The 13,488-nt window shown below is 48.0% G+C and overlaps 1 protein-coding gene across 7 annotated transcripts in view; it reads left to right on the forward strand.

The window, feature by feature from the left end:
- PTPRS (protein tyrosine phosphatase receptor type S) overlaps positions 1 to 13,488 on the forward strand; it is a 322,165-nt gene that overhangs the window by 190,108 nt on the left and 118,569 nt on the right. For all 7 annotated transcript variants that reach the window (XM_053372614.1, XM_053372613.1, XM_053372616.1 and 4 more), the window contains exon 6: positions 8,033 to 8,143. In XM_053372614.1, the coding sequence (XP_053228589.1) occupies positions 8,033 to 8,143 (111 nt within the window). The remainder of the gene's footprint in view (positions 1 to 8,032; positions 8,144 to 13,488) is intronic.

Genomic DNA, 13,488 nt, shown 5'->3' on the forward strand with positions numbered 1-13,488 from the left:
AGCTATAGCACCTGTTGTACTCCAGCCTGCCCCTTTTGCTTATTAATGGATGGTCTAAACGAAGGGCCCCCCGCCAGGAAGTTGAGAATCCATCCCCCCATAGAGTCCAGTGTGACTGCTGATTCCTGATGAATGCAGGGGGCAGGGGTTGGACTGGATGACCCTTGGGGTAGCATCCAGCTGCACAGCTCTCTGATTCTACGATTCCCTTATAACTGATTCAGCCTTTTAAGAAGGGGGTCCAGGAGTAAAACAAGCTCCTTCCTTGCTTTCCTGCTTCGGGAGCTCTCGGCCCGGTCTCGATTCACAAAGTGTCCCTTTAAATTATGAACCTTGTTTACTTGCCAGATGCCACCACTGCCCGCCCACCAAATAAAAATATCCGTTCTACTGCCCCAGAAGCAAAGTTCTGGGCAATTGCCACAATATACTGTTCAGGAGGGACGCAGGTGGCGCTGTGGGTTAGGACTTGCCAATCAGAAGGTCGGCGGTTCGAATCCCTGCGATGGGGTGAGCTCCCGTTGCTCAGTCCCAGCTCCTGCCAACCTAGCAGTTCAAAAGCACGTCAAAGTGCAAGTAGATAAATAGGTACCGCTCTGGTGGGGAGGTAAACGGTGTTTTTGTGCGCTGCTCTGGTTTGCCGGAAGCAGCTTAGTCCTGCTGGCCACATGACCCGGAAGCTGTACACTGGCTCCCTCGGCCAATATAGCAAGATAAGTGCCGCAACCCCAGAGTCAGGTCACAACTGGACCTAATGGTCAGGGGTCCCTTTACCTTTACTGTTCTGGAGTATACGGGGAAAGCAGGAACTCTTCTCAAAATCAATTTATTCCTGCCCTGGAAGGGGTCGGAATTCCAACTCTACAACTCCTTCCTCACCTTGCAAATATTCTCCAGCTTCTTAGATGTGAAACTCCAACAGGTTTTTTAAAAAATAAAAATCTGCCACCTGTGCCCTGTAGTCCTGGTTTATTCCCCCCTCATAAATTTTCCTTCTGCCCTCACCCCCAGTAGTTTAAATAACTCTTCATGAGCCGAGCCAGACCATGCCCACTAGAACTTCCACCTGGCAGTTTGTAAAACAAACAAGATGAATTTTAACAGGGAGAAATGTAAAGTATTGCACTTGGGCAAAAAAAATGAGAGGCACAAATACAAGATGGGTGACACCTGGCTTGAGAGCACTACATGTGAAAAGGATCTAGGAGTCTTGGCTGACCACAAACTTGACATGAGCCAACAGTGTGACGCGGCAGCTAAAAAAGCCAATGCAATTCTGGGCTGCATCAATAGGAGTATAGCATCTAGATCAAGGGAAGTACAGTGGTGCCTCGCAAGACGAACGCCTCGCAAAACGAAAAACTCGCAAGACGAAAGAGTTTTCCGTTTTTGAGTCGTTCCGCAAGACGAATTTCCCTATGGGCTTGCTTCGCAAGAAGAAAGCCCATAGGGAAATCTCCGGGGACCTCTTTTAAATGCTGGCGGTGGGGAACAAAGCCTTTCGCCCCCCTCCGGCCTTCAGAAGAGGTCCAGGAAGGCCGGCGGTGGGCGAAAGTCTTTGCTCCCCCCCCCCGCCTGCCTTAACGGGATAGCGGAGAAGCGCAGCGCGTTTCTCCGCTATCCCGGACGGCTTTTGAATGCAGGCGGGGCGGAGCAAAGACTTTCTCCCACCGCCTGCCTTCAGAAGACCTCCGCTGTCCCGGGGGCTTTTAAAATGCTGTTGGTCGGCAGCGAAGGCTTCCTATGGGAAGGTTTCCTATGGGAAACCGTGCTTCGCAAGACGAAAAACTCGCAAGAAGAAAAAACTTGCGGAACGAATTAATTTCATCTTGCGAGGCACCACTGTAATAGTGTCACTGTATTCTGCTCTGGTCAGACCTCACCTGGAGTACTGTGTCCAGTTCTGGGCACCACAGTTCAAGGAGGACACTGACAAACTGGAACGTGTCCAGAGGAGGGCAACCAAAATGGTCAAAGGCCTGGAAACGATGCCTTATGAGGAACGGCTAAGGGAGCTGGGCATGTTTAGCCTGGAGAAGAGGAGGTTAAGGGGTGATATGATAGCCATGTTCAAATATATAAAAGGATGTCACATAGAGGAGGGAGAAAGGTTGTTTTCTGCTGCTCCAGAGAAGCGGACACGGAGCAATGGATCCAAACTACAAGAAAGAAGATTCCACCTAAACATTAGGAAGAACTTCCTGACAGTAAGAGCTGTTTGACAGTGGAATTTGCTGCCAAGGAGTGTGGTGGAGTCTCCTTCTTTGGAGGTCTTTAAGCAGAGGCTTGACAACCATATGTCAGGAGTGCTCTGATGGTGTTTCCTGCTTGGCAGGGGGTTGGACTCGATGGCCCTTGTGGTCTCTTCCAACTCTATGATTCTATGATTGCTGCAATTCAGGGCTAGCGCGTGGCAACAGCTACCTGATGCGATGGACGAGATCCCTGTCTCCCATTCTTTGTGCAACACCGTTTAGGTGTTGGCGAAGTATCCCCTCCGCATACAAACCCCTGAGAGGGAAGAATGCGAGTTTAGGGGGTGCAAGGCAGGCTTCTGTGACGCACAGAGCTCTTCCCTCCAGAGAGGAAGAGAACTAGGGTGAACAGCCACTGCTGATGCCAGTATCTTCTGCCTAAAGATGGCTGGGTCATTTCCCCTAATGGTAGGGCCGGCCTTACTGGAATGAAATCTTGAGGGGGAGAAAGGTTTTTCTAAAAAGTGTTCATCAGCGTTACACAGGAGTTAGCAGACTTTTCCAGCAGGGGGCTGGTCTACTGTCCCTCGGACCTTGTGGGGGGGATGACTATATTTTTTGGGGGAAATAAATGAACGAATTCCTATGCCCCACAAATAACCCAGAGATGCATTTTAAATAAAAGGACACATTCTACTCAGGTAAAAACAGGCTGATTCCTGGACCGTCTGCGGGCTGGTTTTAGAAGGCGATTGGGCCGGATCTGGCCCCCGGGCCTTAGTTTGCCTTCCCATGGCGTTACATGTAAAATTTCACCAGGAGCAGCAAAACTGGGAGCAAATCCCATTCACAGGCAAATAGGATGCAGGTATAGACCCCAGTTGGGACATGGGTGGCGCTGTGGGTTAAACCACAGAGCCTAGGGCTTGCCGATCAGAAGGTCGGCGGTTCAAATCCCCGCGACGGGGTGAGCTCCCGTTGCTCAGTCCCAGCTCCTGCCAACCTAGCAGTTCAAAAGCACGTCCAAGTGCAAGTAGATAAATAGGTACTGCTTTGGCGGGGAGGTAAACGGTGTTTCCGTGCGCTGCCCTGGTTCGCCAGAAGCGGCTTAGTCCTGCTGGCCACATGACCCGGAAGCTGTACGCCGGCTCCCTCGGCCAATAAAGCGAGATGAGCGCCGCAACCTCAGAGTCGTCCGTGACTGGACTTAACGGTCAGGGGTCCCTTTACCTTTATAGACCCCAGTTTTCTGACCTGAAGGCAGGGCAAGGGGGTGGCAACCTGGATATTCACAAAGATTATCAACACAAGCCGTCACTGGGGTTGCACTGGTTTGCAGAGGTGATGGTTTCTGGCCATGCCAGCTGGACACCGCCATTTTGGGACTGGGGACCCCTCTTTCCTCTCCCCCCAAGACCCACATTTGATGTTCGCCCCCCACCCTGAAAGCCCTCGTAGGCTCCAGATAATTTGTTCCTATTGGAAATAATTGTTGTGCGGTAGCACACCAGTGATGCAGCAAAGATGCCTTTCAAGTGAGTCAGACCCCCATAGACCAGCAGTGCGCCCCCACTTCTCCCCACTTGTCCTGTCCCCGCATTGCTCCAGATTGTTGTCACAGATGGCAGATTTTTGCATGTGTTTCGTTTCCAAGCCTGATTTTCTGAGACGGAAAGATAGTTCAAGGCTGTTCTATTTCCACTGAATAAATCCACAACCCTTTGCTAATTTTCCCCTCGTCTCTCCCTTGCTTTCTCTCTCTCGCTGCCTTTTTTAAAACCAGCCAGCTGTTTCTCTGCAGAGATTTGCCCAAGTTAACACTCCCTCCCTTTCCTTACTCCTTTTCTTTTCTTTCCAAACTGTTTCCTCCAGCGAGCATACCTTGCTTTGATTAACATTAACTAGCTAGTAACCTTAACTAGACGCTAACTAACGCCTTTCTGTAGATTCCCGTTTTTTGTAGCCTGTTGTCCAGCCAGAAGCTGATTCTCTAACTAGAACCTTAACCAGCTTTAACCAAATAACATCTCGCCCTTTCCCCACCCACCTGACACTAACTAATCATAATAACTAGGTGGTTTATTTTACCCCTATCCTGAAAACAGGGCAGATTCATCTAGAAAGTTTGGGGGGGGGGAGAGTATTAGAGACATTTAAACTCTTAAAAAAGAAAGCCGGTTATTTCAGGGCGGACGTAGAGGTTCCAGCAAAATGCCTCTGCTGCAGACATTGATGATGTTTGGCAAGACCAGGGAATGCCAATATTTGGAGATTCTGCAAAGGGGGAGTTTTTTGGACTTGAAAGAATGGGCCGTGCTTTGCAAAACCTGTTCTGTTTTCAGGATCGGAGTAAAACCCTAGAGATCTTCTTACGATAATACATTTCTTGACTGAGATGTGCAGCAATCTCTTGGAAAGCCAGTGGGGGCTGGGAGCGGGGGAAGGATCCTGCCATTTTATGAGGAAGGCTTTTTGAACCCAAACCTTGAGGAGAACGCCCATGAAGCTATTTGGACTGGGGTGTTGGGTTCAATGCTGGATGTCCATTTTGACCCATCCTCGGAGGACAATAGCGCATCTGAGCATGTTGAGAGTGGCTCACGGTTCGTAGGAAGCTGCCTATTTCCAAGTCAGTCTGCTTACCCACCCGGGCCATTGTTCTCTGCTCGGACTGGCAGCAGCTCAGAGTTTAGTGCAGCGAAGGGTTCCTTTTAAGCAAAGATTGGACCTGGGACCTTCTGCAGTCAAAGCACGTGTCCTGTGACGAAAAGCTGCCGTTTTATAACATTGCAAAGAATTGTCTGATTGGCAGAGGCCTTTCCTATTTAACTGCTTCCTGACCCGTAGCTGTTGACCAGTGAGATGACCGGTATGGAACCTGGGACGTTCTACCTGCGAAGCAGCCGCACTAGACCATCAGGTGTTGGCTCCTCCCCCTGGGTGCTTTCTTGGGCGACCGATGGCGTCCGCAGCTGTTGCCTTCCTGATTGGCCGAAGTGAACATGAAATCATCCATTCAGAATTTTAAGTACTGTATTTTTCGCTCCATAAGACGCACCAGACCACAAGACGCCCCTAGTTTTTGGAGGAAAACAAGAAAAAAAATATTCTGAATCTCAGAAGCCAGAACAGCAAGAGGGATCGCTGCGCAGTGAAAGCAGCAATCCCTCTTGCTGTTCTGGCTTCTGGGACAGCTGCGCAGCCTGCATTCGCTCCCCTTACTTTTTAGGAGAGAAAAAGTGAGTCTTATAGAGCAAAAAATACGGTACTTCTACATCTCTCAGCCCACTCAAAATAGGACAGTGTTAGAGTTTCTCCAACCAGGAGGATCCAAACCTTCCTTCTCCTCAGAGTCCTTTCTCCCACTGGCACGTCCAGGGAAACGAAAAACAAAAACAAAAAAAACTCCCACTCTTTTCCTCCCCGCTCGTTTTCACTTCTGTTTTGTTTTTCTTTTTTCTTTTGTTTTTCCTTGCAGAAGGTACTCCGATCCGAGGTAAGAAAACACCCTGCGCACACTCACACAAAACACCTGCCCCACACGGCGCTCACTTTCCCTGCTAGCCTATTTGCCACCTCAACCTCTCGATTATAACCAGTTCTTGTTCTGTGTTAGTTGTGTGATTTTTTTATTTTTTAAAAAAATATATATATTAATAACAATCTTGGAGTTTTGTCAACCTTTCATTGTTGTGGGTGTTTATTTACTGTCCTGCCTTTTGTCCTGTCTTCTGTGACTTCCCCCCCACCCCCCACCCATTTATTTCCTTCCCTCAATTCTGCATTTATTTTCAATACGTGTATAATTCTCTTTTTTCCTTGGCTGGATGGATGGAACTGGCCGCTGTGTCTGTCGGGGGCCAAGGGAGGAAGATTTCCCAAGGTCCTCTGGGGCCAGGGGAGGAAGACTTCCCAAGCTCCCCGCCACACTTGCAATTTTTGATGTGGGCTCAAACATAGCGCCAAGAAGCACCGAAGGTGTATTTCTGGTTTTCCTTGTGGTTCCTTTTAACTATTATAAAATCACTCCCGTTATTAAATCATTTCTCCTTCACAGTCCACAAAAGTGGTAAGGTTTAATTTGAACCCGAAACGGTTGTGAATTGGGAAATTAATGCAATTGTATTTGTATTTTCTGGTAAAAATGGAGGGGGGGGGAGGAAAATATATCTTAAATGTCTTAAGAGAAGCTCTGCTGGATCAGACCAAGGATAATAATTTACCTCTGGAAATACCTCTGGAAAGCCAACAGTGTTCCTCTCCCACTGTTGATCTCTAGCAACAGTGCCTCTGAGCATGGAGGGTCTGTTTCACCATAGATAGACTTATCCTTTTGTGGGGTCTTGGACAGAGGTCTGTAAAGCTAGGGAATAGAGGGTGAAGAATATGGACAAAGAGGATATTCATCCTCTTCCTCTCCAGGAGTGGCCAGCACCACCTGCTTTCTCTGCCACCTCTGCTGATTTTATGGTGAAGTCAGAGGGTTAGCCTGAGCCGAGAGAGCGCATTATAAGCCTCTGAAGTTGTGTGACACCTCTTAGTCTGCTGGCTCACATTTTTCTAGATGGAGAGCTCGGTTTATGCAAATTCCTGCATCGGGCTGCAGTCTGGCATGCACATAGCACTAAGCACTGTGTTCACGACTGTATGGTTTGCATACTCCTCAACCCCCATCTCTTTCCCGGAGGGGATTGCAAACATCTGTTTCCAGTTTGAACTCGCTGCACAGTTAGTTGGCAAGATGTCTGAGCCAGGGCAGAGTGTGGCAAGCGTTCATTTTAACGATGGTTTGTTGAAACAAATCAACTTTAGGCACTGGTTGGTGTCCCTGGCTTGCCCAGATAAACCATGGTTGCTGCTAAACTAGCCACACTTCCCAGCCCTGACCTTTGGAAAATGTAAACCATGGTTAACACTAACCACAGTTCCCAGGTCTAAACTAAACTTTGGAACACATAAACCATGGTTAACACTAACCACAGTTCCTAGGTCTAAACTATGGAACACGTAAACCATGGTTAACACTAACCACACTTCCCAGGTCTAAACAATAGAACACGTAGACCATGGTTAACACTAACCACACTTCCCAGGTCTAAACTTTGGAACACATAAACCATGGTTAACACTAACCACAGTTCCTAGGTCTAAACTATGGAACACATAAACCATGGTTAACACTAACCACACTTCCCAGGTCTAAACAATAGAACACGTAAACCATGGTTAACACTAACCACACTTCCTGGATCCAAACTCTGGAGTGGATAAACCATGGTTAACATTAACCACAGTTTCCAGGTCTGGTGTTCAGAGCAGATAAACCATAGTTAGCATTAACAACTTTTCTCAGGCCCAACAATCGAAACATGCAGCTGCGCCAGAGGAGGAGAGGGAGCTTGAGAATCGTACGCTGGCTGGGGAGAGCCGTAATGTAAGATCCTAGATAGATAGATAGATAGATAGATAGATAGGAGAGCTATCGATGGTGAGAGAAGAATGAATAATGTGAACCAAGCCCATGTCCACAAGTGGCTACCAGTTTTCACCCATTACCTGTGCTATGCGAACAAGAGCATGCTGGGGTCGCAATCCTGCGTGCCCTTACTAGTGAGTAATTCCCACTGAGCCCAGCTGGTGAGTAAGCCTTCTCGGGATTGCAGCAGGGCACCGCTTTTGGGTAAGACGAAGAAACACCGAGTGAGCGCCGGAAGCGTTGAGCTGCGATGGAGAGGGAAGCGGGGAAGAGGTTGCCCTTTTCCTCCTGGGCTGCTGGTCCTCTGAACTAACACGTTTCCCTTCCTCTCCCCGCTCCCGGACCCTCCTCCCGTTTCCAGGTGGCCTTCAGATCGAAAGCAGCGAAGAGACCGACCAGGGGAAGTACGAGTGCGTGGCCAGCAACAGCGCCGGCGTGCGCTACTCCTCACCCGCAAACCTATATGTGAGAGGTAGGGAACGCCGTGACTCGCAAGAGTGGCAAATGCCGTCCTCTCCAAACTCCTCTCCCCCCCAGCCTACACGTGCGCACAGACGCGCACACAATGCTGAAGGCTTTTGTTTTTCGCTGCATTTCCCTTTTTCTCAAGATCCAGAAGGTGTTTGGGGTGGGTTGCAAAGTCCGTATTGGAGACAAATGGGTGGCCCAGAGCCTGGCTGGACATTGGAGAGACCCAACTGTGTGGGAATATGCACTGGGGAGCAGGAGGAAATGTCTAATATATGGGTCTGCGCCTACACTGCAGGAGGCCTCTGGCTAACAACTGGCTCAGTTTCCCCACTTTTTCCAACCAACACTAGGGCATGCCAAGGGGTGGCTCGGACCTGGAGCTGCCCCTGTAAATATCCCACACCAACCCGATCTACATATGTCATTCCTGCTTTGCAGCGGGTTGGGATGGATGACCCTTTAGGTCCCGACTCTTGTGAGTTTGCATGGACTGCGCCAGCGGAGGGAGTGTTTGGGTGTGCAAGTGCCCCAAACAAGGAGCTGTCGCCCTGCCCTTATTTCTAAACTCTTGTGTTTTTCTTTCTAGCCCGCCTAAAAATATACCTTGCTCTTTCTGTTCCCCCTGTCAAATAAAAGTTTTTTCCCTACCACCATTGTGGTAGCCAATACTTATGGGGTGGTCCTGAGGCTCTCTGCCATTTAGACATTATTTCTGGGCCGATTGGCTCAGACAAACTGGCATGGGACTGCAAGAGATGAGAGAGGAAAGTCTCCAAAAGCCATCTTTTAAGACACTCACATCTTCCTGGACCTTTCCTCTCAGGATTCTGGGAATTGTACTCTACCCAGAAGGAGGGGGCAGGGGTGCCAAAAGTACTGGAATTCCCACAAATCCTCACCCACCAAGATGTAAACCAGTTGTTAAAGCTGGTCCATGTTTGCAGTGTGGGTCAGGCTTTCCCTGAGAATTCGGATTTGGTTCGTAATGCGGCCATCCTCCTTTTTTCCTCCCTTGAGGCCGGAGGTACATCCTTATTTATTTATTTATTCCTGCACATCACCTTTAAGAGATGCGGGTGGTGCTGTGGGTTAAACCACAGAGCCTAGGACTTGCCAATCAGAAGGTCGGCGGTTCGAATCCCCGTGATGGGGTGAGCTCCCGTTGCTCGGTCCCTGCTCCTGCCAACCTAGCAGTTAGAAAGCACATCAAAGTGCAAGTAAATAAATAGGTACCACTCCGGCGGGAAGGTAAACAGCATTTCCGTGCGCTGCTCTGGTTCGCCAGAAGCGGCTTAGTCATGCTGGCCACATGACCTGGAAGCTGTACGCCGGCTCCCTCAGCCAATAAAGCGAGATGAGCACTGCAACCCCAGAGTCGGCCACGACTGGACCTAATGGTCAGGGGTCCCTTTACCTTTACATCACCTTTGCCAACCTGGTTCCTCTAGACCAGCCTTTCTCAACCTGTGGGTCCCCAGATGTTGTTGAACTACAACTCCCATCACCCCTAGCTAGCAAGGCCAGAGCTCAGGGATGATGGGAGTTGTAGTCCAACAGCATCTGGGGACCCACAAGTTGAGAACCACTGCTAGACTACAGTAAACAGTAATGTCTGGAGGGCACCAAGTTGGTGATGGATGCTGTAAAGGAATGTTTTAAGGAGAGTTGTGCAGTCCCGCCACAGAATTATGATCAAACGCCTGACCTTTCAAGCTGTCCCAACAACAGCACCCCACTTTAAAAAAAAAGGGAGGGGAACCCCTTTTCGTATGTGATTCCATGAGCCACATAGCAAAAGCCCAGGATCTGACCCTGCCAGGTGCTTAGACAAAATCGTGCACAAACACAACACCATGTGCGAAGGGATGCTGAACCCCCCCCTAAAAGACGTGTTTCAGAGTCTACACCAGTGTTCCTTGGGTTTCCAGTTGCTTTTGTGCTACAGACACACCAACTGCAGCCAGTTGGGTCAGTGGTCAAGGATAATGGGGAATTGTGGTCCAACAGCACCTTAGGGCCCAAGGTCAGGGAGCTGTGGTCTGGGTGAGGTTCAAACAGCTGCACGAATCAGGTGGCGTTGGGGTTTTTGGAAGGCCCCTGCCCCAAATGGCCAGAAGTGACTTTGAACCTGTTCACCACCATCAGAGTATAGAGTCTCATGGTCCAGCCAGCGGTCTCCCAACCCCCAGCCCTCATTGGCTCACGTCGTTCAGTCAAGGCTTGACAAACTCCCCTTTTGGGGAATGTTTTTGGAAGCCTGGGCACACACAAAATGGGTCCTCATCGTCTACGATCAGAAGGGCACTTTCATCAACAATAGTGGGGTGCAGGGGTGTCCCTCTTGCAGTTATTGTGAAGAGATAGGCTGCCACACTTTTTCTTCCTCTTTCCAGTCTGACGTCAGGTGCACAAAAATTAAAATAACTTTCTGTATCAATGACTTGCCAAACCGCGCATCCCTTTCAAAGTATGGATTCTGGAAGCTGTGGCCGTCCTAGATATCTCCTAGGAGTACACCTTCCGTCATCTCCTAAGCATAGGTTTCCCCAGCCTCCCACTAGATACCCAATAAGCCTCCTTGTTTTCACTACCTGGGACAATGAGGTTGTTGGCGTCTCTGCTATGGACCAGTCCATGGCTGGTGAGCTTCATGCACCACAGTAGATCGAAAGCTATATAGGCCTTTAGAGATTTCAATGTCTAACACTACAGTAAAGTGACCTCTTTTTCCAGTCTGCTTGGGGCCACATGCCTGATAACACTGCTTATTTTCTGGGTTTTGTGTGTGTGTGTGTGTGTGTGTGTGTGTGTTTTACACCCAAGCTAAATTTTTTAAGGAGGCTTTTGTCTTTGTTTGCTGCTGTTATTGTTGATGTTGTGGCCCAATGACAAAAAAATGAGAAATGATATCTGTTGCCTCCATTGTTGATGCAACCAGCAACGTAGAGCGTAACATCTGGTGCTGTGCTGAAGGAAATGTTTCTCAGAGTTTTTGTGCCATGGGTAAAATCTCAGGCCTCGAGGGCCAAGCTCACATGATCCAAGACTCATGTGGGTTTGTCCCTTCCGTCGTGGGTCTTCTCTGGGGTGAGAATTTTAACCTGCCACAGTTCAGAAATTGGGAGCTTTCTCTCGCCCCATTTGTTCAATTTGGTTGCTTAATTTTGTGTAAAAGCGCTTCATTCTTCCCCTACAAAGCTGGGATGGTTTGGCCCACTCAGTCACGGAAAACGTTGGTGCAATGAGCGATGGTAACCATGTCAGTCCATCCCAAAAAAGCAACCCAAAACCCGATACCTTTTGTGGGGACTGGCCAAAGTGTCGGAAAAGTGCGCCAAATTTACAATTTGCTCTTTGTCCTGAAATCTGGACAGCTCTTTCTCCCCAATATCAGTGCTTTGTGTTGTTGTTTGCTCAGCACTACGCAGTAGCGACACCTGGTGGGGTAATACCAGCATTGCACAGTATTACGACACCCACCCAACCTGTCCCTCACCTCCTAGGAATCCAGAGAAGAAATGATTTGAAAAATGAGCTCTTTCCAAGTGCAGAATAATCACTGAATGACACAGGTTGCACAGGAGCTGCTTACTGTTTCAAACCCAGCTTTGGAAAGCCACAGGTGTGGTGCATGTGTTTATGGAGACATCTGTTTGGGTTCAAAACGTAAGATCTTCCATAGAGTCAGGCAGCACCTCGCATCGTAGATGGGGCAGAAGAAGCTCACCTTGGCAGTTCACCTGGACAACGGAGTGCTCTCTCTAATAACTTCTGCTTCCTTATTGTGTTTTACGATAATCGCGCAAAAGGGAGAGATGGTTTGGATTGTATGACTGGGGCCTTATCGGTATTAGCATTATTTTCCTTTTCTGTCATTATTTCCAAAGAGCCTTGAACATGATTGCTGAGTGTATGGTTGTTGTTTCCCACTCCTACCGATTTTTCAAACTGTTTCTCCCATAATATGCTTTTGTCCCCTCCCAAAAAAGGGATTTCAGGTGCACAGAGTAGGGTGTTTGCACTGTTTGGTGTTCCTCCGTTAGTAAATTTTAACCATAGGGAACTTCCGTCCACCCCCTTCATGTCTGAATGAGTTTGGATGGGGAGGGGAGAAGCCTGTGTTGGAAGGGGCGGGGCTTTTAAGGCATGTCTGAATGGGCGCCGGGAAATGGGCTTGGCAGCTTCACGGTAAGCCAGAAGTATGGGAAACAGCACCATTTTTTAATAATAAAAAAGAGTCCCCGAATATTCAAATGGCAAGCCGCCATTCTCTTACCTGGTGAATGGGCCCAGGGAGACAGATGCGATGCTTCTATCCAGGTGCAACTCACCTGGACTGGCACAGGGTTGCGGGGACAGGATTGCACCGGCTCCGTTCCCCTGCAGTTCTCATGAAGACATGCCTTGGAGGGGTTTTCGAGGGCACCTCAAAATATTCAGGTGGGCGGCTGAAACTTCCCGGACGACGACTGACAGTGCCAAGGTGGAAACGGAGGAGAAGACATCCTTTGTTTTGTTTTGTTTGGGGTGCCGTGCTGTAAATGTTGTTTAACCTTCCTTTCTCTGAGCTACAGGGGCTTTTTTGCCAGATCTATGGATGCAGAGTAGAATCTACCGGTGGATTTGGGGGGTTTGGGGGAGGGTCTGATGGGGTGCCGGGGGGGGTCGTTCCTGCCGAATTGGCAAGGAAGGACCGTGCTTACACAGGGAGGGGGGGTCGCGTGGCTAAATGAGGCTGGGGAAGACGGTCACTGGAAAAATAAAAAATATATATGAACATTTTGAGATGATATATTACTTTTTTTAGCTCGATATTTTTATTTTTTTAAGTTAAAAGGCGGAAATACGAAAGGAAAGGAAAGGAAAGCAATTGAAATTGCAGTTGCCAGCCGTGAAGGCCTTTTTTTACTCTCTCTGTGTTTCCCTTATTTTTCTTCTCTCCTCTTCTCATGTCATTGTGTTCTGCATCAAACCCCTTTAAAACATCCCTCAGAGCTACGAGAAGGTTGGTGTGGTTTTTTTTTTCCCTTTTTTACTTTCTTTACCCACATATTTTTACATTTCTTAATTAAAAAAAAAATTAAAAAATTATTTAAAAAAATAAAAAAGAGAGAAATATATAAATAATCCTATATCTTATTATTGCGATATATCTTTTTTTTAAAAAAAAATTAATAATAAATAACATAAAAATAAAACGGCGAATATATATATATATATATGATTGAATATTCTTTTTTTAAAAAAACAATGAGAGAAAAAGAAAGAAAATCTCTGCATTTATATATATATCTATATCTATATTTTATATATTATTAAAAAAAAGTTGACAAAGCGAGACCCCCT

Source organism: Podarcis raffonei, chromosome 18, assembly GCF_027172205.1.
Source record: "Podarcis raffonei isolate rPodRaf1 chromosome 18, rPodRaf1.pri, whole genome shotgun sequence".
NCBI lineage: Eukaryota > Metazoa > Chordata > Lepidosauria > Squamata > Lacertidae > Podarcis > Podarcis raffonei.